Here is a 23411-nt window from a genome sequence, read left to right as displayed (position 1 = left end):
AGTTTTAGTGTCAATCCTCACTTATGCTAAATGGTAATTATTTCAGATATAGATGATCAGTCTAAATATCTTTAGTTGCTCTTGGCAACGTTAATTACTTACATTCCTTATCTGCTATCTTTTGACATATAGAGAATAGCTTACTGAAACTTAGCTTATGTGAATATCATGGTTATCGTTTACATGTTGATACAGTTTATTTACATATGCTCCATATGTGCATAGTTTATTACTGAATTCAATCTACGATCTTGTGATTCAGGAACAGTTAGATGTGTGAATACAACATTTCATACCTCAGGCACAATGTATCATTCAAGAACTAACCAAATGCAATACAGAAGTGGCGCATGGATGTTGCCAATAATGGCATTTCCTAGATACTGGAAGCAAAACAAAGGAAATGCCATTATTGGCAACGTCTTTCCTTGATGACAGCTTAACAACAGATGCTTTTACCAGAAGCTTATGTGCAAGTCTTTTTATTGTATTAACGAGAGGTTAACTTCTATAAGTACTGATTTGGTCTAACGCTGGTTTCTGCTATGATCTTCATCGAAATAGTCATGTTGCTCAGAGTTTTGTTTCCATTAATCAAATGTGTCAAAACTGTTCTGACAAGCTTACATCATGAAACAATGCACGCGAGCTTCAAAATGATGCATTGTTAATAACTGTAGATATAAAACTGATGCCGTGGCGCTGATGTACCCATCATAATAATAATAATGTTGGGACGTTAGAATATTTTTGCCACTCACAGTAAATGTTGTAGCTCAAACCGTTTTACACAATTCTATTTTATTTTGCTATTGGCTTTATTTTCTTTTGTGAAATTATTTTAACCCGATTTCACTGCAGCTCTAGTAAGAAATAAGAAACCTAGGCTTTTATCATTTCAGTGTTGATTAATTTATTATCTAGATCAAACTATCAATGCTATTATCACAGTAAATGGGATACTAAGGCAAATGCACTGTTTGTTACTGATGCCTTTGATGGTCTAAAGCGATAAAAACATTTATTTTTTATTTTTCAATCTGGAAGTAGCTTCCTCTGTATCATCTGAGTCGATGTCAATAGTCTCAATAGCGATAGATCCTGTATGCTGATGCGGTTCCTCCTCTTCTTCCTCCAATTCAATGATTTCCATTTCCCTTTGTGTCATTTCGGGTTTCTTTTCTTGACCTCCTTCAATCTCAATCGTCTGTGTATTAAGAGCTCGTGTAGAATGTGTGTGAGTATGAGTATGGTGCTGATGGATCTGTTCATTTTGCTTAGAATGAGCGTCTTGTTTCGGAGAGGAATTGGTATCATCTATAGTAAATGAACTACCACTATCGTCTTGATCTTGCTGCGTTGCTTGGCTATGTGTCTCACTGTCATCATGCAGTTGCTTCTGCCACATCTCGTAGTAAACACCACCTATTCAGTACATGTGTAAGACAACTCCAGTATCAGTCAATCAAAATCACTTACCTTCATCGCCTCTCTTTATCAACTCTTCATGACTACCTTGTTCGACAATTTTACCATCCTTGACACTGTACATAATAGTCGCATGAGTACAATGACGCGTATATTTACACATTTACTTACACCAATATCAAATCTGCATTGACAATTGTAGATAATCGATGAGCTATCACTAATGTCGTTCTATCCTTTGTCATATCAGCCAAAGCTTGTTGGATATGTCTCTCCGTAGTCCTACACACATGCATATCAGGTTATGAGCGACTCTCTGTCATCTGAACAAATACTCACGTATCAAGGGAACTTGTGCTCTCATCCAGCAGAAAGATGCGAGGGTTCTTGAGGATTGTTCTAGCAATTGCAACACGTTGCTATATATAATGTGAATACAAGTAAAGTCTTGAAGTATGGTTATTTTCTTACCTTTTCGCCACCACTCAGGCGAAGTCCACGCTCACCCACCTTGGTGTCATAGCCATCAGGAAAAGACACAATCCTATGATGGATTTGGGCAGCCTTAGCAGCCCGTTTGATTTGACTGTCGTCAGCATGCACATCGCCATATTTAATGTTGTAGTATATCGATTCATTGAAAAGCACATTATCTTGAGGTACAACACCAATGTTCTTTCTCAATGATAGTTGTGTAACTTGGCGAATGTCTTGGCCATCAATAGAGATACCGCCAGAGCGAGGGTCGTAGAAGCGGAACAAGAGGCGTAGAATGGTTGATTTTCCACCGCCAGATGGGCCCACAAGAGCCACGGTAGCGCCCTTGGGAATAGAGAAGGAAATACCGTTTAGAGCAGTTTGACGCTCATCATAGGCAAAAGTGACATTATCTGTCATGACAATTCAGTTGAACGTTCCTAATTAAATTTCTCTACACACTTACCAAACACAACATGGCCTTCAGTCACTTGCAACTCTTTGGCGTTGGGAGCATCCTTAACAGTTTGATCCTCTTCCAGCAAGGTCAGCATTTTCTCCATGTCGATAAAGTTGGACTGAATCATTCTGTAGTAGGTACCAAACCAGTGCAACTGTAGCACAAAACGTTAATTTCATACAATGACCTCTCTTTCAAAACAAACAAATGCGTAACTTACTGGAGTGTATAGTTGCATCATGTACATGTTGAATGCAACGAAATCACCTGGGCTCAGTTGGTTTTTGGACACCTGGTAGGCAAATAATAAGCAGCCAGACAGCAAGCCTCCAGTGATGATGGTATTCTGTGCTAGATTTAGCACATTCAGTGTCACAGAGCTCTTCCAATCGGCTTGTTGGTATTGCAGAATAGCATCCTTGTAGCGATCCAACTCAAAATTCTCGGCATTGTAATACTTTACGGTTTCAAAGTTGAGCAGAGAGTCCACAGCCTTTGTGCGAGCATTGTTGTCCAGCTCAATCATGCTACGGCGGTACTTTGTCCGCCATTCGGTCACAGCGATAGTAACATACATGTACAATACCATGGTGACAAAAACAATCAAGCCAAATGAGGGAGCGTACATGTAGGTTGTGAAAAAGGTAACCAGGATAATATTCATCCAAACGGGGAAGATTTGGAAAAGGATTTGGTTGAGCAAGCTGACCACAGAGCTGGTACCTCGGTCCATCACGCGCAAGACTTCACCGGTTTTCCGATTGATATGAAAACTCAAAGACAGGCTGTGCAAATGGCTAAACACCTTGAGAGAAATCTCTCGAGTTGTGTATTGCCCAATGGGAATCCAGAGCCAGTTTTGAATTGACTGCAGCAATCCGGAGCCGCCTTGCAGGAATTTCAAGCCAATGTAGGCCACAATGGGTAACCATGAGAACTGGCCTTCTCGAAGATTGTCAACGATACGGCCAATTTGGCGAGGAGCAAGCAGGTTGACTACAAATCCGAGGCCCATGATAAAGAAACAGAGCAAGACATAAATTTGCAACTTCAAATTATGATGTGGCCAGATAAAAGGAAGCAATTTCTTCATTTTTCCTACAAATCCAGAAAATGGGCTCTCTGTCACTATAAGCATGGTGGTTGTGGTGGCGATCGTAGTGGATCCGTAATGACGGTGTTGTTGCGAGTTGATTGTCGTGGTGGAGCCCAGCAAGGGCGATGAATCTGCTACTGCTGATCTCGGTGTGAGCAAATAGACGATTGACAATAACAAGATGAACCATTCCACTATGTAGCGAGAAATGAATATCCCCAAAAACAAATGATCATAGATGGTAAACACTGTGCCTAGTTGACAAATATATACTTGACAGTAAGCCTTCTTTTTCTATATTTTCCATTTGCCCCGTACGACAGCACCACCCCCTCTTTTTTCTCGTCCCCCTTTCCCCCTAAACAGCAATACCTGGTAGTGGCTTCATGATTCCCATCATCCAATACCACCCTACGACTGTTTCCGTAGCAACCGCTACAAACCAGAACAGGTATTGGATCCAATACCAATGATTGTGATTCAATTGAGCTTCACTGACGAGCGCAATGATGCTAATTGACCATGAGATCCATGATACAGCAATATAGTAGGCAAAGACATTCGATGTCCAATACTTCTCCGTAATTGCTCTTGTAACGAGCACAATAGCGTCAAATAAGAATGTGATGGACACAATGGCGCATGCAAAGGCAATGAGTTTTGGCCAGCCAGACAGAATTGCTGTGGATTGTTTGCTGATGTTGTAGCAGTAACGAGGTACAGCCAATGCAATGATGATAATTAGCAAGAAGGTGGGACCGAAAACAAATGGCGTTAACCATACAAATTCATCAATTGAATAAAAGGGTGGAAATGGATTCTTTCCGCAATCGCAATCCATTTCAAAGATACTTGAAAAATGAAGAAGAAAAAGGTAGAAAAAAAAAAAAAGAGAGAGAGAGAGAGAGAGAGAGAGAGAGAGGGAGCAGCCAAAGAGCCCTTTTTTTATATAATACAGTCGTAGCTGTAATATAATATAATGCGATCATCGCTTAACACAAGTGTACCACCTCGATTTTTGTACACACAAGCCCATCCATGAAATTGCTGCATGAAGTTAGCCAGTGTTAATCGATTTGGATCACATAAATAAATCAACATTGAAGCCAATTGGCAAGGCCCAAGCCAGAGGTACTCGTTGTTCAGTTTTAGGCCAAGAGAGAACTTCAGCGAGAAAAAACGGATGTAATGCGCACAATAGGTGAAGCCTACAATGCAGAAAGACTACTTACACCTTATCAGCTTCAGACATTCCGATAATTTGAAATAAGTTGTCGACCGCCAGCTATGCTGAACAACAGCAATTGGTATGTTACAAGTGGAAAATGAGATTACAGAAAATTGCATAATATAATATATTTGAAAAAACAACATCATTTTTAGGTGACAATAATAACTACAACGACTACTACTCTTCATCTTCATCCATAGACTCATTCTCCTCTTCACTGCTTTCACCTTCAGCAACATCCAAGTCCATATCCAACTCTTGATCACAGCCATTGTAACTGTCCGACATCAAATAGACCTTCATGGTGTGATGACCAGCCTTGGGAGCCACGAAATCAAGCTTCACAGTAGATTTGCGTTGTAATGTCACTCGCTTGATAGCCAATAAAGTCTTGGTCTCTGGATCGCCAATCACGATCCACCAGCCTTCGTCCTTCTTCTTGGGGAAGTAAGGTGCAATCACAGGGCCAATTTCTTGCTCCTCCTCGTCTTCGTCTTCACGCTCCAGTTGAACTCTGACATTGACGATGCCACCAGCAGACACAGATTCCTTATCAGCCACCTCAAAACCAACCTCAACACTAGGGTATCTATTGACGAAGCGAATGACTTCACGCAATTTGCGTTGATCCATACGGAGACAATCATTGCGCACATCTTCTTCCAACTCCATGATATCAAACACGGACTCCACTTCATTGGCCTCAAATCGCTTGATGACTTCGTTGGTAAAGTAAGGAATTTGCTTCAGAGGAGAATCGCGATCCCACATGGCTTGCACAGACATTTGAGACAGTTCCATAGCAGCTAAAGCAGGCGACAACCAACCGTTGGAAGAGATGACATCCACACAAGCTTGCAAGAGAGGAATCACCTTTTCAAGAATCACAGTTTGATCTGACTGGAGATCTGCTGGTAATTGAACACGAGAAAAGTGCGCTTGTAACAGGATGTTGGTCTTGATTCTAGGAGTATTGAACTTGGGTGTAGCCAACTTGACAGGTACGCGGTCGTAGATACGCTTCAAGACAGCCTCTTCATGATGGCGGATAGGAATGTTGTCAAACTCAGTAGCAGAAGACACAATCTCCAGCAGACCTCTGAGCTTGGTGGTGTTCTTCAAACTGACACTGAACATGTCCACTGTGGTGTAGTTGATATTGTAGTAGGCAGCAATCATACCCAGGTTGAGAGGACTGATGTCCATTTCGTCCTCAATGGTGATACACTTGGTCTCCTCCAGATCAGTGAGCGTAGTCTCTACCAGCTCTGAGAGGTGATCAGACAAATGACGATGTGAGGTGCCCTGCAAGCCATAGTAGTTGGGGTTGTGAGCCATGCGTCTGTACAAGAAGGTCCAAGTGAGATAGTCCACAGCGTCTTGCTTGTTTTCAATGGTCTTGGTCACAATTTCAGCATTAAAATGATCGTGCAGCAGTTGGTCCAAATGCGATTCCACAGGCAAAGCCTCGTACAAGAATTTCTTGTAAAACTCCTTCTTGTTGGCCTGACACATCAACACACATTTGCCAGTTTCATCTTCCTTGGGACGACAAGCACGGCCCATCATTTGCAAGACATCGGTGATGGGATAGTCAGCATAACGATGTTCCTTGCCTTCAAAGTACTGTGTGCCCATAATGACAACCATGTGTGAATGAAGCGTGAGTCCCCAGCAAGAATCACGAGAGGCGATAATGACACGAATGGCACCCGTTTCATAGAGCTGCTCCACAATCTTCTTGTCTTGTTTGGAAAGAGCCTCATGGTAGAAGCCAATACCGTGTTGCAGGTTCTCCACCAACGATTTGTCTTGCACGCGGTCTAGCAGAGACTGGATTTCCTCCACCTTGCAGCCCAAGAACTGGTAGGGCTTGTCATCAGCAACACAATAAGTGATAAGATCAAGCGCTGTTGCTTTGCACTGCTTTCTGGACGGCACAAACACAATGGAAGGCTTGTTGTTGGTATGTGCTGTGATGGCAAGATATGTGGGCTTAGCCATGGCAATCATGAGAGAGGCAAAATGAGGCACATTGTAGCTTTGGATGTGGATTTCCAGAGGCACGGGACGCACAGAGGGATGGAAGTTGAACACTGTTTGGGAAGTGGCGCCAATCCACTCACCCAAATCACGAGCATTGGCAAGTGAGGTACCCATGGCTACAATACGGATTGCCTTTTGAGTCTGAGAGGCAATGTATCTCATTCTGGACACAATAACTTCGTAGGTAGGGCCCAGATCACCGCCAATCATGTGGATCTCATCCGCAATGAACAAGTCGACATTTTGTACATTCTTTCTCTGCTTCCAGCGACGAGAGATGACATCCCATTGAGTGGGAGTACAGCAAATGATATCACCACGCTCCAGCAATCTCAAATCAGCACTGGTCTCACCAGTCAACGCAACCACCTCCTTGTTGAGCTTACCAAACTTCTCGGTCCATTCAGCAACACGTTCATTAACCAATTCCTGGTAAGGAGCAATGTACACGGAACGAGAATCGCTGGTTTGATTCCACAGGTGCAGAAGAGCAAATTCAGCACACACAGTCTTGCCAGAGCCAGTAGGAGCACCAATGAATACATTCTCATTGGTTGTATACAAGGCATTGAAGACTTGAGTTTGCACAGGATTGAAGTGGTTGATCCATCCAGAGTAGAGCTTCTCGTAATCAGGATTGTTCAGACCAGCAATAGGCAAAGGTTGCAGATCATGGAGCTCAGTGTGAGGAGCATACTTTTCAGGCAAGATCAGGTGCTTGAAAGAGACAGGCAGCTTGGTTTCGCAGTGCAACCAGCGATCAGCAACAATAGTGACATAATAGTTGGGAGGCAAGGGCTCAAACAGAGGCACTGTGAATGACACCAAATGCTCTTCCTCAGCGTATCTCTGCTTCAAGACAAAGTAGTCATGATGCAAGATATGCTCACCATCGACATCCTCCACCATGATCCAGAAGGCTTCAGCAAGACCATGGACCTTTTCATCCCATTGAAAATCAGGTGTGATGGTCAATTCCACCTTGAGCAAAGAGCGAGTGACAGGTTGGACGTGGGCTTGAAGATCTAGCTTGGGGAACTGATGCACAAACTTGTGGAGAGTACGACCTGCCTTGGGTTGGCCAATCAGCTCACCCAGCTCTTGAGGGTTCAGATCAAAGTATCTCTCCCAGGGGAATTCCTTGCGTTCCAGGCGACGCACAATATCTTGAGGCATGGCCTTGAATTGACGCAGAGGAGACATGGGCAACCACATGCGCTTTTCAACCATCTTACACAGATTCAACGCCTTTTTAGTCAACTGAGCCCAACCACGCTTAAGACAAATTTCAAACATGGCACGAATAATACGACCAGCGCTTTGAGTTACATAGACCATATCGGATGTCAGAGCAAAACCATCCAATTTGAGTTGAGAGATGTAGGCTTGCAACAAGACATTGATCTTGGCGGTAGGTTCTTCCAGACTTTCCTTGACAGGGACAGGGACACGTTCCAGCAGCTTTTGCAGCTCCATCTTTTCCTCTTCACGTACAGGGATGTACTTGAATTCATCCGAGAGGGCAAACACACGGAAGAGCTCAATTTCGCTCATCATGGGACGCAAGTGTTGGTTGTAGGTGGACATGGAGTGATGAGTGACATAGTAATGAGAGGCAATGCGACCCAATTCAGTTACTTGAAAGCGGCCGGACTTCTTGTCGTACTTGATAAGGTTGCATTTATCCAAGACGGTGGCGGCAGAGTGGATCAGATCCACACGCTTCTGCTCTAAATGAGGGTCATCTTCCAAGTCGTCCTGTGAGACACTGTAGAGAGAAGGATTGCGCAGCATACGGACGTAGAGGTAAGTGTAACCCAACCACTGCACAGCTTCATCACGGTTTCTGATGGAACCCAGGACAATTTCGGCATTGAGGTTGTCAGCCAGACGAGAGACGAATTGAGATTCAATGGGAAGCTGTGTATTTAGCAAAGACAGGTAGTATTGAAGCTCTGAATGGGCAGTGATAATGATACCCTCACCATAGGTATCAAACTGTGGACGGCCAGCACGACCCAACATCTGAAGGACATCTTGAGGAGACAACTCGACCCAGCGACCCTTTTCGGGAGAGTAGATCTGAGTACCCTTAATAATGACAGCGTGGGCAGGCAAATTGACACCCCAAGCAAGTGTAGCAGTAGAACAAAGCACCTTGATATGACCATCAGCAAACAACTCTTCCACAAGTGTACGATCAGCACGCGTCATACCAGCATGATGAATAGCGAAACCATAAGGCAAGAGATCCTGGAGATTGGCATCCTTGACAGTAGCAGCTTCCGATTGCAGGATTTCACGACTGGCAGAGTCTTGCTTCAAGAAACGAGTAATGGTATCTTTGTCCAAGGCCATATCACGCAGCGTCTTTGCAGTCTTTGCAGTTTCCTTTCGAGAATGCGCAAAGACAAGCACTTGGTTCTCCTCTCGCTGATCAATCTGCTCAATCACCTTTTCGTAACAAACTTCGTTCATGGTTTGGAATCGCTTGATAGCCTTCTTTTCAGTGACACCAATGAATTGTTGCTTTAAGGGACAGGGGCGGAAAGAACTGTCAAAGTGGAACAAGCCTGTCTTGTTATCGACACGCAAGAAAGCGGCCACATCCACATAGTTGGGCAAAGTAGCTGACAGACCGACCAGACGCACCAACTCTTGTGTTTGCTCCATGGTGCGGATGGTACGAGAAATGATGCTCTCCAGCACAGGACCACGATCATCGTGCAACAAGTGAATTTCATCGATAATGATAAGACGCACCAAAGATGTGTAGCTGCGATCAGTTGCTTTGCGTGTAATGACATCCCACTTCTCAGGCGTAGTGACAATGATCTGCGTTTCAGCAATTTGCTGTTTAGTGAGCTGACGATCACCGGTCAATTCAGCGACACTGATACCATAAGGCTTGAGACGTTGGCTAAAGTTACCCACCATTTCAGCGACTAAAGCCTTCATAGGAGCAATATATACAATTTTGAAAGCATCCAAATCAATCAAGCCAGTCTCAGGATCACGGTTTTTGCCAAGTTCATGCAAGATGGTCAGCATGGCAACGTTGGTCTTACCAGCACCCGTAGGGGCACACAACAACAGGTTTTCATCGGTACCAAAGGCAGTAGGATACAGTCTACTCTGTACACGATTGAGTGTAGTGGGGCCCACAAAAGCGTCTTGAGCCCATTCAGGCATGGATTTGATAGGCACCAGCTTCTCGCCCGTAGCAAACTGCTCAGGCTTGGGTGCAGGTACATGGATCTCTTCATAGCCTTTCTTAGAACGCTTGAAGGAACCGTCAGGCAGCTTGACCTTCTTGTTGGACATGAGATGAGAACCTTGTTCAAAAGCGAGGTCTTCCAAATCAATCATTTGACGAGGAGCCAATGTTGTGCCTGGCGTAATGGTCACTGTAGTAGGCAACTGGCCACGACTGCGACCAGTAGCAGCAGCATCCTCGCTATCAATCTCCATAGCTGTATCCACAACACCCTTTCTCTCGAGTGCTTCACCGCGACGTTGACGATCACCACTGAGACTACGCAAGATCCAGCCCAGGTTTCTGTCCTCTATCTCCTTTTCGACAGCGAGTTTATCATCGCCATCAACACGAGCCAAGCGAGTGCACCAGTAAATGAGATCACGGTTCTTGGTGAGGATGCGAACAAGGTCGAACTTATCATAGTCAAACAAGCCCATCAATTCATTCTCACAATCACGAATGTCAATGGTCTCGGACCCAAGGATCTCAAAAGCTTGTACCGTCTTTTCTTGAGCAGTGTGAGCATCAGGGTATTGAGCAGCAATTTGACGTTGAAGCCAGAAAGCGTCGATGTCATGGGGAAAGATGGCGTCTTCATCCTGGGAGGCATCTGTCTTTTTGTGCGCCTTCTTCTTGCCCTTGTCTTGCCCAGGAAGCACTGTTTTGAAGCCATCCTCTTCGTCAGTGGATTCAGCAGCCTGATCGTCGTCTTCTGGGTTAGCAATAGCAGCTGTTGTCTCTTCGTCCACGTCTTCCTCTTCGTCGTCCTTCATTTCAAACTGATCGTCTTCCTCCTCTTCATCTTCGTCATCGTCAAAGACAACAGCGACGCCGAGCTCATCATCAATCTCGCCTACTTTATCGCCATTTTCATCCACGTCCATAGCTTCACCGTCTGCTGAATAATCGGTAATCTTCTTTGACAGGTTGACGAGTTGAGCAAAATGTTCAGATTCAATGTGACCAATGACTGATTCAATTTCCTTCTTCTTGTCGAAATCCTTGAGTGTATCTGTCTTGAGTGTCTCTAAAACGTCGTCAGCAGCACTTCGAATCACATCACGAGCTTGATCGCCCAAATGCTCGTAGACAAAGGAGAGGATGTGCTCGTAAGCTTCGCGTGTTTCTTTGGTGCGAGGTCTGTAATTGAGACCTTCCCAATCCTCAGTCGCTGAAAGAACAGATGAATAGCCGTATGCTTTGCTGATGGCTTTTTCTTCCTTCTTTTTGCGTCTCTTTTCGTTGGAATCATCAGAGCGTCTAGCAGCCGCCTTTTTCTTTTTCTGTTCAATGTCTTTGGGTGCTTCTCTTTCTACACGTGAACCAAATGATTTGGGATCGATTTTGCCCCACAACGAGTCGGGTTCTCCAGTGGGCTCTTGGTCTCTGCGAGGCAATCCTTTGCGGTTGGCTTGTAGAACCAAACTGGATGTAGCGGCGTATTGGTACTGGTTTGCTTTAGCAAAGTTTTCAGCCATTTTTTTATATCAAAATGTATACAGAGAAAAGCTTTGATAAAAATGAATTGCAAGCTCTACTCAATACAAATGGTTAGTATAGAGTCTATATGTCCTGTGTTATAGCATATGAGCACTGTACCAAGAAATTATAAAATGAATATATAAAATGAGTGTGAGTTGCAAATAGTGTTGTTATAAGTTTCCAAGAAAGAAAGACAAATGTTTGGAAAGGCGTTTCCAAAATTGCTTTGCAGTTATATAATATACGCAGTTGCGTCATAAAATGCAGTGGCTTGCGATACTTTGATTGAAGACCAGTAGTGTATTGAAAACTGCGGCACTTGCTTAGTATACAGTAGAATGATCCGCCCAATGATTATGCGGATTGGTTTTTGACAGGTGCTGTCTAAATAGACATCAAGGCAATACGATATCCTGATGGTATTGGAAAATATGTAATTGATAACAGTTGGTAAAAAGAAGCTAGCAATGGCTTCTGAAGTCACTCAATCTCGTGTTATGGCAAGGCATCTCTTTAATAGATCACAGAACGATCATAATTTTACCTGATACGGCAAAATCTCAATGTATTTAAGCTGTGTTTTCTTGCGTTAAGGCCGTTTTGGATTGTCGGAATAGCACTAAACAATTGCTCTCGCCTGGCAGTAACTTCCTGACACCCTTGCTCAGCTTTTTGGAGACCTAAAAAAAAACATGGCCAAAAATTGACCAAAAAGCATGAGGTACCCCTCATGCTTTTCATCGAAAATCAAACGATCGCATTTTTCACCTGGAAGATGAAGACTTTTACTATGATATATATTAAATCAAAATGATCGTATCGTTCCAAAGCAGCCCCTGAAATCTCTTTTATGAAACCTTCATATGTAAAATGTCGACATTTCGTCCAAAACTCTTATTTTTTTAATATTGCTCGGTAAGTTGGTTTAAACCACCTGTTTTGATTGGCACCATTGGATGCGCCTTGAAAAGTACTTCCAGGAAGCTTAAGGGAGCATGAGATGATCTTAACGATTTATATAGTCGAATTTGGCAAAAAGAGAGTTCGAATCAATTCCAAATTAGCCAAATTTGGCCATTCTTGCTCAAGAAAAACCTATCGGAGATAGAATTAGGTTTGTCTGGCCAAATGGGTTTCTGATGAAGATGATCAATGATTTGTAGCTAATACAAAGGGGATTGCATATTGATCAGTACTTTGGCTTAGTCTATCTACTTTTCTCTTCACTTTTGGCACATTTTGCATGTTATTATTAAACCCATTGATGAAGAGTGCTCATTAAGTGCGAAATGCAAAACGTTCAGCGTATCCAAGAAAACATCTGGAGCTTTGAGAGTAAAGCTTGCTCAAGTTACAAGTGATAAACGGTACTTATCTACTATAGATGAGATGAGATTCATATCGAATATGATGCGACATTTCACATCAATGGGTAATATGTATAATAGCTGTTGTTATTGAGGTATGATCAGAAGCAGCAAATGCGCTGGAGCTTGTATAGCCTTATTACGCTTAATAACACCTTGAAAGCAATTTATATATGTAGTCATTTTGCAGATCTCTATTATTAATCACACAAATATTACCTCAAGCGCCTGCTTCATACAGCGACATATACTTGTACAGGTCATTTGTTGATGCCATGCATGACGGAAGTGCAAGTCAGGTACATAATACACATAGATGCGCACCCACACATCAGTTCTTGTAACACACACACAAATAAGCATCAACAATACAGCAATGAAACACTATAAAAACCAACCTAGCTCTCTTTGTTCTCTCTCTCTCTCTCTCTCTCTCTCTCTCTCTCTCTTTTTTTTTTTATTATACTAAAAATATTATGACTTCAGCAGATTTTGGAAGCCCTTTAAGAAAATACAAGTTGGTATTCCTTGGTGAGCAGAGTGGTATGTGTGGTACCCTTAAAGTTGTCATATAATTGCCTTCTGATTTGAATATAACCTCCTTATAGTGGGAAAGACATCCCTTATCACTCGATTCATGTACGATACATTTGACAGCACTTATCAGGTCAGTTTCATCTCACTACTGACTCATTCCTCACATTATAATCTGATGCAATCAGTTAGGCCACGATTGGTATCGATTTCTTGTCAAAGACAATGTATTTAGAAGATAAAACCGTTCGTCTACAGCTATGTAAGTTATATTGTGTCTTTCATTCTTTGTTTTTCTCATTCATACTGATACAGCCATTATTCAGGGGATACAGCAGGACAGGTAAGCAGCATGCCATGTACAACAATGCACAAACAGCCATTTTAAACCCGCGTTTCTGATGCCAATAAGGAACGTTTCCGAAGTCTGATTCCGAGCTACATTAGAGATTCCTCTGTTGCTGTCATTGTATATGACATGTCAAGTAAGTATAGTCATTTCTATGCGAACTTAGTGACACTCATAGCTAGTGCTCAAGATAAGGAATCGTTTTTAAACACGTCAAAATGGATCGATGATGTTCGGGCTGAGAGAGGAAACGAAGCCATTGTCGTACTAGTGGGAAACAAGACTGATCTTAACGAGAAAAGGTTAATTTGAAAACCAAGAGGGGCTGATAGACGCTTAGACTGACTCTCATTGCTATTATAGAGAAGTAACAACGGAAGAAGGAGAAAAAAGAGCAAAAGATTTAGGTGTCATGTTTGTCGAGACAAGTGCAAAAGCTGGGCACAATGTAGATAAGACGCAATGTGAATTAGATTTGCATACATAGGCTAATATACATGATATTTAGGTGAAAATGCTCTTTAGAAAGATTGCACAAGCTTTGCCTGGTATTAACGGAAACAATCCCAATGACGAAAAAAGCCAAAGTAAGTGATACATGCGCTCGATGTTGTAGCGTATATATACTCACATGGTGATGTATAGTGCAAAAAATCAACTTGAGCAACTCTGATTCAGAAGCAAGTGGATGTGCTTGCTAAACTACAACATCAACTCACTTGACATCTATTGATTGAATAAACCTTTTTATTTACAAAAACTCGTCCTCATCAATGACGATTTCAGATTCTATCTCTTCTGTCTTCATACGTTTAGTTGGCTGCAGGTCGCTGTCGATAAAGGTGGCATTCACTTGAATGGCATTGCTGCCAGTGCCAGGCACAAACTCGCTTGCACTGTGGTTGAGAGAAGCAGGTTGTTGCTGCTCTTCCGCCTTTTGACGGCAATTTGGATTAATCTTGTTGTCAATATCAATTTCTTTGCAAAATTGCAGTGTTTGAGGGTTCAAAAAGGGTCGTTCTAACAAAATATACATCATGAATCAACTGAATGCAGTTTGTTTCTATTCAACTTACGGTTGTCCATGATAAATTGACGATCGTATGGCCTGCTAGGATCATAAGCAGGTGCAGTTGGCTCAAAATTATGAGGTATTTTTAAATCAAGAGTTCCTGATGCTGCTTTACCTTCTAAATAGGTGCGTTCTCTGTCAATCTTGGCTTTCAATTCGTCGTCGTATGGCAGTGTCGCTTGTTGATGAACTGTGCTCAAGTAAGGGTGCATGGCTCTTGTAATGGATAGCCATTCCATATCATAGTAAAAGTCGTAATCGCCTGTAGAATCGTTAGGTGATGGAACGTCTATGATCTGCAAGAATTGGCGTCTGGGCAGGCATTTATCCAGACTCAAGAATTTGGTGGTTTTGGAGGGCTCCACGGGGGGATCAGCTTGTTCTGTTTCATCGTCATCACTGAGAGGCACTTCAATCTCATCTGGATTGGGATGCTCCTGTCTCGGCATCTGTCTATTTCCATTCAGGATTTCTTGTGTTTTTGGAGGATAAGTGCCATTCTTCCACATGGTGTGATCTACAATAGCAGCGTAATGTACATGCAAATGAGCTGAAAACCAGTAGGAAGGCTGTAGTTTTGTCATTAGCAATTCGTTCGGATGACTTCCAAGGGTATTGGTCAGGATCTCCTGTACAAAGTACTTTTTGATGTTCATCAAATGCCCCAAATTGCCATATCGCTCGATACCTCGAGGCCAATCATGCGACAAGAATATGTCCAATGGCTGTTGAACTTGAAGCAGTTTGTTGACGTCGTATTCTCTGACATGATATACACTGCGAACATCGGATCGATTGTAAGGCGATGTCTCGTAATGACCATTCTTGTAATGACTCTCTTTGGCAATGCCTGATATACCACCAATTCTCAAACCACCGAAATTAATCACACCGGCATGACCAAGGTAGTAGATGTTATCACACACCCAACCACCATGATACAGCTCCCACAAGTAGTTGCTTGCTTCGTGATTGCCACCGATGAATATAGTAGGATAGGGTGCTAGTACTCTGCCTGAATAGTACTTCCAAAATGTCCCTAATTCTTTGTATTTGTCTGGTACAGCCATGCACTCAGTATCTGCTTCATTTCGAAGCGACTATGAGAGAAAATTTAGCACAATGGCTACGTAGGCGACTCAGGTGTTGGCTTACTTGAAAATCACCACATATCAACACGAGATCGATTTTGCAGTTTTCTCGTTGCTCTACGAGGCGAATTGATCCGTAAATATCATCCAGCTGACCATGGCAGCATCCTTCTATAGCAATCTGACAGGCTGTAAGCTGTACTAATCGAATGGCATTGTAAGTTTAATATACCTTCATATTATTCAAGTTGGTTTATGGCAAGCTTGTATCTCCCCATTAAAACTTTTCAAGGCAAGATGTATTTTGCAGAGGAGCTGTAGTTGAGATGTCATTGGCTGTCCAGATTGATGTGGTGTTGCAGTGATTTCCTTGTTTCAACTTACTTTCTTCTCCTTATTGCTGCAATCACACATTTCGATGGTACAACACACTCAATCCTCTATCCATGTTGTTAACGAATAAATAATAGGGCCAGGAACAGTCCAATACGGTGGGAGCAAAAAACCCTCCTTCACTGACACCAAGTACTTCTACCTCCACAAATTTACGTTCACTATATGATATAGCTTATCAACAACAGCAAAGCGACGACAACGAGGTTGAGAGTAGGTTACATCTGGGTTGGTGTAGTTGGTAGCTAATGGCTATGTAGATAATTCGATTATAGGAGAGGACGAAGCCGAGGTGGAAGAGGTATGTGCACATTGAACATTCGTCTAAGGCATGCACTTATCTTTTTTTTTTTACATCATAAAGGGCATTATCCAGGTCGTAAGAGGACCTGAAAATATTGAAGAAGACGAAGAGCTGGCACTATTGAAGAAAATGCAGAAATTTGAGCCTTTTATCAAGGAGCAAGACAAGGGATTTAGCATTGAACATTTATTGGGCTTGAAATCAAAAGATTCTAAATCAAAAGAGCCCATCAAGGAAGTGCAAGGTAGGTATCGATACGTACTCGACTGCATTTAACAGAAATTAACACGCCAAGTAAGCCATATCTGATCCATTTCTGGATATCTTCTTTGGATTACAGGCTCATATTAAAGAACAAATGTCGCACATCAATCTAGAGCAACGCATCTTGATGAAGCGCATTGCTTACGTCGACGAGTTGAGCACAACATCAGCGCAGACAATGAAGGCTGCATTCAATCAAGCTAAACTAGCAGCCGATAAAGTATCTGAAGGTGAGTATCGTACAATGAGTAGTTTAATATGCGCTAACCAACAGCTGTAACCAGCTGCCATTATCAAGGAGCAAGCAGAAAAGGCTCGAAATTGCATGATAGACATTTTCAAGGCGTTAAGCAAGCTGGAACAGAACCTGGATCCAGAAGATAGAATATTAGCAACCAAGGATATCAATTCAAAATGGCCCATATTAAACCAGTTGCGAACCAGAGTATCCAAATCAGCCGACATGCCCTTGCTCGAGCGATACATTAGCAGCACTAGTGACATGACAACTGTGGGTACATCTACATCTCCCTTAATCGAAAAGGTCATTGTAACAAGGGAACCGGTAATGGCTGATGACCCACATATTCAAAATGACCCATTAAAGATGGAGTCCACATCTACATCCTCTTTGGCTTTAAACAGATTACGAGGATTATCCTCGAAATCCATCACTAAAATCTCGTCTCCCTCTCATAATGAAACCTAAATCGCCATACCAAACAGTTGTGAACATGTATATATACTTTCTAAATTTCCCACATTAAACTAGCGTGAGATCTTGTTTTATTCTTCATTCTCCAGAAATAAATATCTTCTATAAGGCGGCAAGATCATCGAGTGATTTACCCTCTACACGATGAATAATCCATTGAGCTTGAGGTTTAGCGCCCAAAGCCTCGTAGAATTCTCTCGAAGGCTTGTTCCAATCCAAACACACCCATTCATAGCGAGCACAGCTTCTCTCCTTAGCAATTACAGCTAATTGTGTCAATAACTTTTTACCAATACCACAACCTCTGAATTCAGGATTGACAAACAAATCCTCCAAATAAAGTCCAGGGCGACCCAAGAAAGTAGAAAAATTGTGAAAGAATAAAGCCATACCTGCTGGCTCTTCTTCGGACTCGGGTGTCTTTTTACCATAGGCAATGATTACTTCGGCATAACGACGTTCACCAAACAAATTGTCAGTAAGGATCTCTTCGGTGGCCACTACTTCGTGCAAGAGCTTTTCGTATTCGGCTAGTTTCTTGATAAAACCCAAAATAGTAGGAACATCTTTAGGAGTGGCAGGTCTAATATCGATAAAGGTGCTCATGCTGTATGAATGAATATAAGGAAAGAAAGAAAAAATAACTACTAGTTTTCAAAGCAAGAGCACTTCTTATATAATGGCAAGTTTGTTACTAATTCTCAACCGTCAATCCAATCGACTCCGCAAGAATATGACTCAGAGATCAACCAATTCAATTTCATGACAGTTGTGATCCGAGATTTTACAAGTTTAGGGAGCTACCAAAGCTGTTCTTTATCATATACACTACTATTAGTCTATAGCGAAAAAAAAAATTTGCTTAACATGATCTGTCGACATTAAGCAACTACAGGTTCAGGGCCTCATTCTTTATCAATCCTGAGTATTAGATGATGATTGCCCGAAAACCAATGAAATGAAGCAAGATACACAATAAGGGGATCTTTGATTAATTAATAGTTAGGTAAAAAGCTTAAGAATTGATTAGATACAGAAAGTTTGTTATATTGAAAAGGAAAGGGCTTATAAGCTATTCGAACTAATGGAAGTGAAATGAGAATAAGATGTTAGATAGGAAGTTTATGTCAAAGCTCATGATCTGATGTGATCTGTGCCTGAACCGATAGGTGGGTCCGATTCAGAAAGAATACAGCGAGGCAAGATGTAAGCCACTTTTAACATGATTAGCACAGATTTCTTTTAAGATTGTAAGAAAACGCAGAGTGTGACATGCTCTAAGCAGGTTTTGTTACATAATACACTTCCATAAGAGCCATATTTGCCTCCACATGTACATCTTTATGTGGTCGCTGTTATGATTACTATATATGGAAATTAACATATATGGAAATTTCGTTATCACGTAATTTGAGGAAGAAGTATTTCCAGTGTGGTGCCTTCCTGCATACGACATAGCTTCTCTAAAACCTCATTTTTCAGTATATCAGTTTAACTAGCCGGTCGATCTCGCTACTTTAAATGACGGCGTTGCCCTGTGGGCTCTTGCTAGAGACTTTAAATCAGATATAATAAAATTTTGGTATATCAAGTAGATTTTAAACAATTTGGTTATTAGTAAAAAAAAAAGAAAGGTTATGTTAGAGCTACCAGTAGGAGAAGAGGAGGTATCTCCCTCAGCATCCTTTTTGCTTACGCTGATATCAAACGAAGCCTAATATTGGGACAACGTGAAAAAAAATTCAAGTTTTATGCAGCATTTGTACATCACAATCGCCATTTTTTGATAATAGAATTGTCATATCATTCGCTGCTGCTGCTGCTCTTAATAAGATGGCGACATAAAGCTGGCCATAAGTACATACAGGACTTGTTTAAGATCTACAGCGACTTTTTTTTTGAGATATTGTCGTTGCAAATGACACCTTCATGAGGCGAAGCTCCCCAAAAAAAATTGCTCGAAGCAATTGTCTTTTGAATTCCATAATCCCTATTTAATAAGCATCGCAATCATTATTGTCATCAACAGAAAGGCAATTAGGTCAGCCAGCAGCAATGCCGCCGCCAAAATTAATTCAAACGCAGTTTTTTTTTTTTTTTCTGTTCAAGATTGGACAGATATCGTCTTTCTTCGACTTCGTTAATCTATTTCATGATATTCGACTATATAAACTGTGATGATTACCCTACGCTTCCTAATACATTCTTCAAGTACTTTTCAAGGCGCTTCTAATGGTGCTAACTGTAATAAATGTTTTGACTTAAATTATTGAGCAATTTAATAAAATTTGAAATGAGGTTTTTGGCCAAAATGTCGAAATTTTACATATCCAAGTCCCACAAAGATGATTTCAGAGGTTGCTTTGGATCGATAGAAGCATTTTGATTCAAGATATACCATAGTAAAAGTCTTCATTTTCAAGGTCAAAAATGCGATCGTTTGATTTTCGATGAAAACCATGAGGTACCCCTGGGGGTGGCTAACGTACCAACAAAAAATTAAAGCTCATAAATGCACACCCTGTCCGGCAGTGCTGTAGCAGCGCTTGCTTTGTCTGCTATTTTTTCCTTGGGCTAACGTACCAACAAATTGTCTCTAGACATTGATAGACTTGCAAACTTTTCATATTGCAAGTAATATAAATACAAGACGATGAATGACAAAAATGCAAATTTCTGGTTCCTATTAAGTATAAATTTGTCAATATAGGCTTTCAGTTTGAGTTGTGGTGTAATTTATTGATTTACATTACTGAGGAATAGTTGTAAATTTGTGCAGTCCAGAGAATGATTTTGAGCTTTACTAAAATCAATATGCCTCCTATTCAAATTAGAAGTTGCACAGACTGCAGAACTGCCCTCTTCAAGAATTTCAGCTATCCATCCGCCAAGATATGATTCACGCTGTGTAAAGAAAAGCTGTAAAGCAAAAACATTGCCAATTTTGACAGCTTTCAAGCCTTCATATATTGACATGTAGACCTTTCTGAGCCACCGGAATGACACCAAATTGTTGTATTCGAGTAGTAGTAACTTCCTGACACCGTTGCTCAACTTTCTGGGGCCAAAAAAAAACATGGCCAAAATTCCACTGAAAACCATGAGGGGTACCTCATGGTTTTTTTACGAAAATTAAACGATCGCCTTTTTCACCTTGAAAATAGAGACTTTCACTATGGTATATATTAATTCAAAACGTTTCTTTCGATTCAAAGCAACTTCTGAAACCACTTTTCTGAGGTTTTCATATGCAAAATATGGCTATTTTCGCTAAAAATTTCATTTCACGTTCTGTTAAATTGCTCAATAATTTCAGTCAAAGCACATATTATAATTAGTGCCATTGAAAGCGTCTTGAAAAGTACTCTAAGAATGTATTAGGAAGCCTAGGGTGATCTTCACAATCAATATAGTCGAATCTCGCAAAAGGGCTCAATCAAGTCGACAAAGGACAAGATCTGACCAATCTTGAACAAAAAAGTTGGCTGAGTTTGAATTTATTTTGGCAGGCTTCGCTGATGCTGGCTTACCCGAATGCCTTTCTGATGATGACAATGATAATTGCGGTACTGACCCAATGGAGACCATATATTTGAAAGAACAGTTACTTAGTCCAAATATATATATATATATTTACCTTTTTTCAGAGTTTTTCCCTGTAAAAGTGCCTTTTGCAATGACAATAATCTTTCACTATTAATTGAATGTCTATAATTTATGTGATATCTCTGAATTGAAATGTCTTTGGCGAGAGCCCGCAGGGCAACGCCGTCATCCAGCGTAGCAAGATCGATCGGCTACTTGTCTTATACAAGAGATCAAATACATTGTTAGATTTAGTTGACATGTCAGGATCGAAAAAAAAATGTATGGCAAATGAAGAGGATATTTTGTTGGTACGTTAGCCACCCCCGGTACCCCTCATGCTTTTTGGTCGACTTTTGGCCATGTTTTTTGGGTCTTCAAAAAGTTGCTACTACTCAAGCACAATTGTTTGGCGTCATTCCGGAGGCTCAGAAAGGTCTACATGTCAAGATATGAAGGCTTGAAAACTGTCAAATTTAGTTATGTTTTGCTTTATGACTTTTTTTTTACACGGCATGAATCACATCTTTGGAAGCTAAAGTCTTCTGGAAAGGCAGTTCTGCAGCCTGTGCAACTTCTAATTCAAGTAGAAAGCATATTGATTTTGGTAAGACTAATCTATGCAAATTTTGATGCGCTATGTTGTTGGTAAGCTTATTAACAATGGAAATGAAAACCCTAATTTGCTGCTTGAATACTATGGTTTTGCACCTTCGCTTCGTTAAGGGAAAACCCTCATTAAGATTAATATTACCAAATGTTGGGTTAGATGCTTACTTGCCATGGTTTTTCACCTGCACTTCGCTACGGTAAAATTGCCTCATAATAGGTCAATGTTACCAAATGTTGAATTAGATGCGCCATGTTTTTGGTGGATGGGCCTAGCACTTCCTCCAAACCCTCTCCCCAATGCCGGCTTCATTCGCCTTGTATATATAATGATATGATGCAGCAAAATTTATGCAGCTCCATAGCGATGCATCTTTGCTCTCTTTTTAATGTTATTTTGTACAATAGTATCATTTACATCTAGCGAAACACCAAACTGACCCTGAGGTCCATAGCCATTCACAAAATCACTTGCTGACACAGCACCTTTGTTCTGCATTTTCAATCGAGTACAGGCTACCACACTATCATCGCCAAACACCACATGCAAGCTCTGACTAGGCTCATCCCAAGCAAAACTTCCCGGCGCACATCCCTTCAATGCAGCAGAGGGTGCAGGAGGTATTTCGAGATGTAGCAATTGAACTACCAACGACTTGTTCTTCTTCTCAAACATTGTACGTAAAGGATACTGCTCGCCAATGGCCCTATGTAATTGCTCTGCTTGCCATGCACTCATGTTGACAAAGTCCATTTCTGACCATTCCTTCTTGAGTTTAGGCGCCTTGGTTGCTTTGGAGACATCTTGCGTAATGGCATTTTGCTTGCGTTGATGCAGATTGCGAATAGTGTCTACAAGTAGATGGCTTCCAATGGATGAGAGCTTCTCTTTGAGTGATGAGTAAATGGGAGGCGCTTGTGTAAGACTGACATGTTCTTGGGCGAGAATACGGCCAGCATCAAACTCTCTGTCATCTAGTTCCTGGATGGTAACACCTGTTTCAGCATCTCCGTACATGATGGCATGTTGAATGGGTGCTGCTCCACGGTATTTTGGTAAAAGAGAGGGATGAACATTGACAGCGCCGTTCTTTAAAGATGCTATGATATGCGGAGGAATGAAATAACCAAAGGAAACAACAACACCTACATCGTAAGCAGTGTCACTGGGTACATGCCAATCTTGCAGCGTCTTTGCTTGTGGTGGTGTGTGGTATATGTTGAGGTTGTGTGATTCTGCTACTCCCTTTGTCTCGCTAGGTGTGAGCTTTTCCAACTTTCTGCCAGTTCTTCTATCAGGTGGACATACTACATCGATGCTCTCGATACAGGAGTCATTTTGGCCTTCAATGCACTGCATGTTAATAGAGATGTAAATGGAATGCATCAGGACTAGCTTACCTTTCTCTTTAATGAGTGCTTGTAAATGTGTTTTAGCGAAATTATCTGTGCCAAAAAACAAGACACGCAGCTTATCATTTGCAATGGCAGCTGAATGAAATTGAGCAATGCCTATGCGCTATATTTAAGAAATCAATCGTCAGATTCAGCACTGAAAGTAGAAAAAAAAAAGACGGTTTATTTACATTTGGTTTATAAACATGTCGAGTGAAATGTTTAAGCATATTGAAATGAAGGAGAGCAACTAA

At 41.5% G+C, this 23411-nt stretch overlaps 7 protein-coding genes across 7 annotated transcripts; 2 read left to right on the top strand and 5 right to left on the bottom strand.

The window, feature by feature from the left end:
- Positions 1-1021: 1021 nt before the first annotated feature.
- ATC70_011182 (uncharacterized protein) lies at positions 1022-4302 on the bottom strand (the record flags this gene model as incomplete). The annotated part of the gene is made up of 8 exons (XM_064830377.1): positions 1022-1425; positions 1480-1544; positions 1600-1710; positions 1768-1847; positions 1900-2318; positions 2372-2519; positions 2586-3715; positions 3834-4302. 8 exons carry the CDS (start codon positions 4300-4302, stop codon positions 1022-1024), a joined length of 2826 nt encoding a protein of 941 aa, XP_064682879.1.
- A 567-nt stretch (positions 4303-4869) lies between these two features.
- Positions 4870-11475, bottom strand: cwf16 (Pre-mRNA-splicing factor cwf16; the record flags this gene model as incomplete). The annotated part of the gene is made up of 1 exon (XM_064830376.1): positions 4870-11475. The coding sequence occupies one exon, from the start codon at positions 11473-11475 to the stop codon at positions 4870-4872; it is 6606 nt and encodes a 2201-aa protein (XP_064682878.1).
- A 1847-nt stretch (positions 11476-13322) lies between these two features.
- On the top strand, positions 13323-14430 carry ATC70_011180 (uncharacterized protein; the record flags this gene model as incomplete). The annotated part of the gene is made up of 9 exons (XM_064830375.1): positions 13323-13389; positions 13455-13513; positions 13573-13642; positions 13707-13723; positions 13793-13865; positions 13920-14031; positions 14093-14177; positions 14238-14316; positions 14375-14430. 9 exons carry the CDS (start codon positions 13323-13325, stop codon positions 14428-14430), a joined length of 618 nt encoding a protein of 205 aa, XP_064682877.1.
- Positions 14431-14480: 50 nt separating this feature from the next.
- On the bottom strand, positions 14481-16130 carry ATC70_011179 (uncharacterized protein; the record flags this gene model as incomplete). Its single annotated transcript, XM_064830374.1, has 4 exons — positions 14481-14749; positions 14806-15901; positions 15957-16073; positions 16125-16130. The coding sequence occupies 4 exons, from the start codon at positions 16128-16130 to the stop codon at positions 14481-14483; spliced, it is 1488 nt and encodes a 495-aa protein (XP_064682876.1).
- A 180-nt stretch (positions 16131-16310) lies between these two features.
- On the top strand, positions 16311-17562 carry ATC70_011178 (uncharacterized protein; the record flags this gene model as incomplete). Its single annotated transcript, XM_064830373.1, has 6 exons — positions 16311-16313; positions 16363-16498; positions 16546-16586; positions 16650-16833; positions 16889-17083; positions 17138-17562. 6 exons carry the CDS (start codon positions 16311-16313, stop codon positions 17560-17562), a joined length of 984 nt encoding a protein of 327 aa, XP_064682875.1.
- A 108-nt stretch (positions 17563-17670) lies between these two features.
- ATC70_011177 (uncharacterized protein) lies at positions 17671-18174 on the bottom strand (the record flags this gene model as incomplete). Its single annotated transcript, XM_064830372.1, has 1 exon — positions 17671-18174. The coding sequence occupies one exon, from the start codon at positions 18172-18174 to the stop codon at positions 17671-17673; it is 504 nt and encodes a 167-aa protein (XP_064682874.1).
- A 3937-nt stretch (positions 18175-22111) lies between these two features.
- On the bottom strand, positions 22112-23387 carry ATC70_011176 (uncharacterized protein; the record flags this gene model as incomplete). Its single annotated transcript, XM_064830371.1, has 3 exons — positions 22112-23106; positions 23164-23281; positions 23349-23387. 3 exons carry the CDS (start codon positions 23385-23387, stop codon positions 22112-22114), a joined length of 1152 nt encoding a protein of 383 aa, XP_064682873.1.
- Positions 23388-23411: the final 24 nt, after the last annotated feature.

The sequence above is a fragment of the Mucor velutinosus genome, assembly GCF_035048745.1.
Source record: "Mucor velutinosus strain NIH1002 chromosome Unknown tig00001564, whole genome shotgun sequence".
Taxonomy (NCBI): Eukaryota; Fungi; Mucoromycota; class Mucoromycetes; order Mucorales; family Mucoraceae; genus Mucor; species Mucor velutinosus.
Note: the sequence above shows the minus strand (reverse complement) of the source record. Positions and strands in the feature narration are given on the sequence as shown.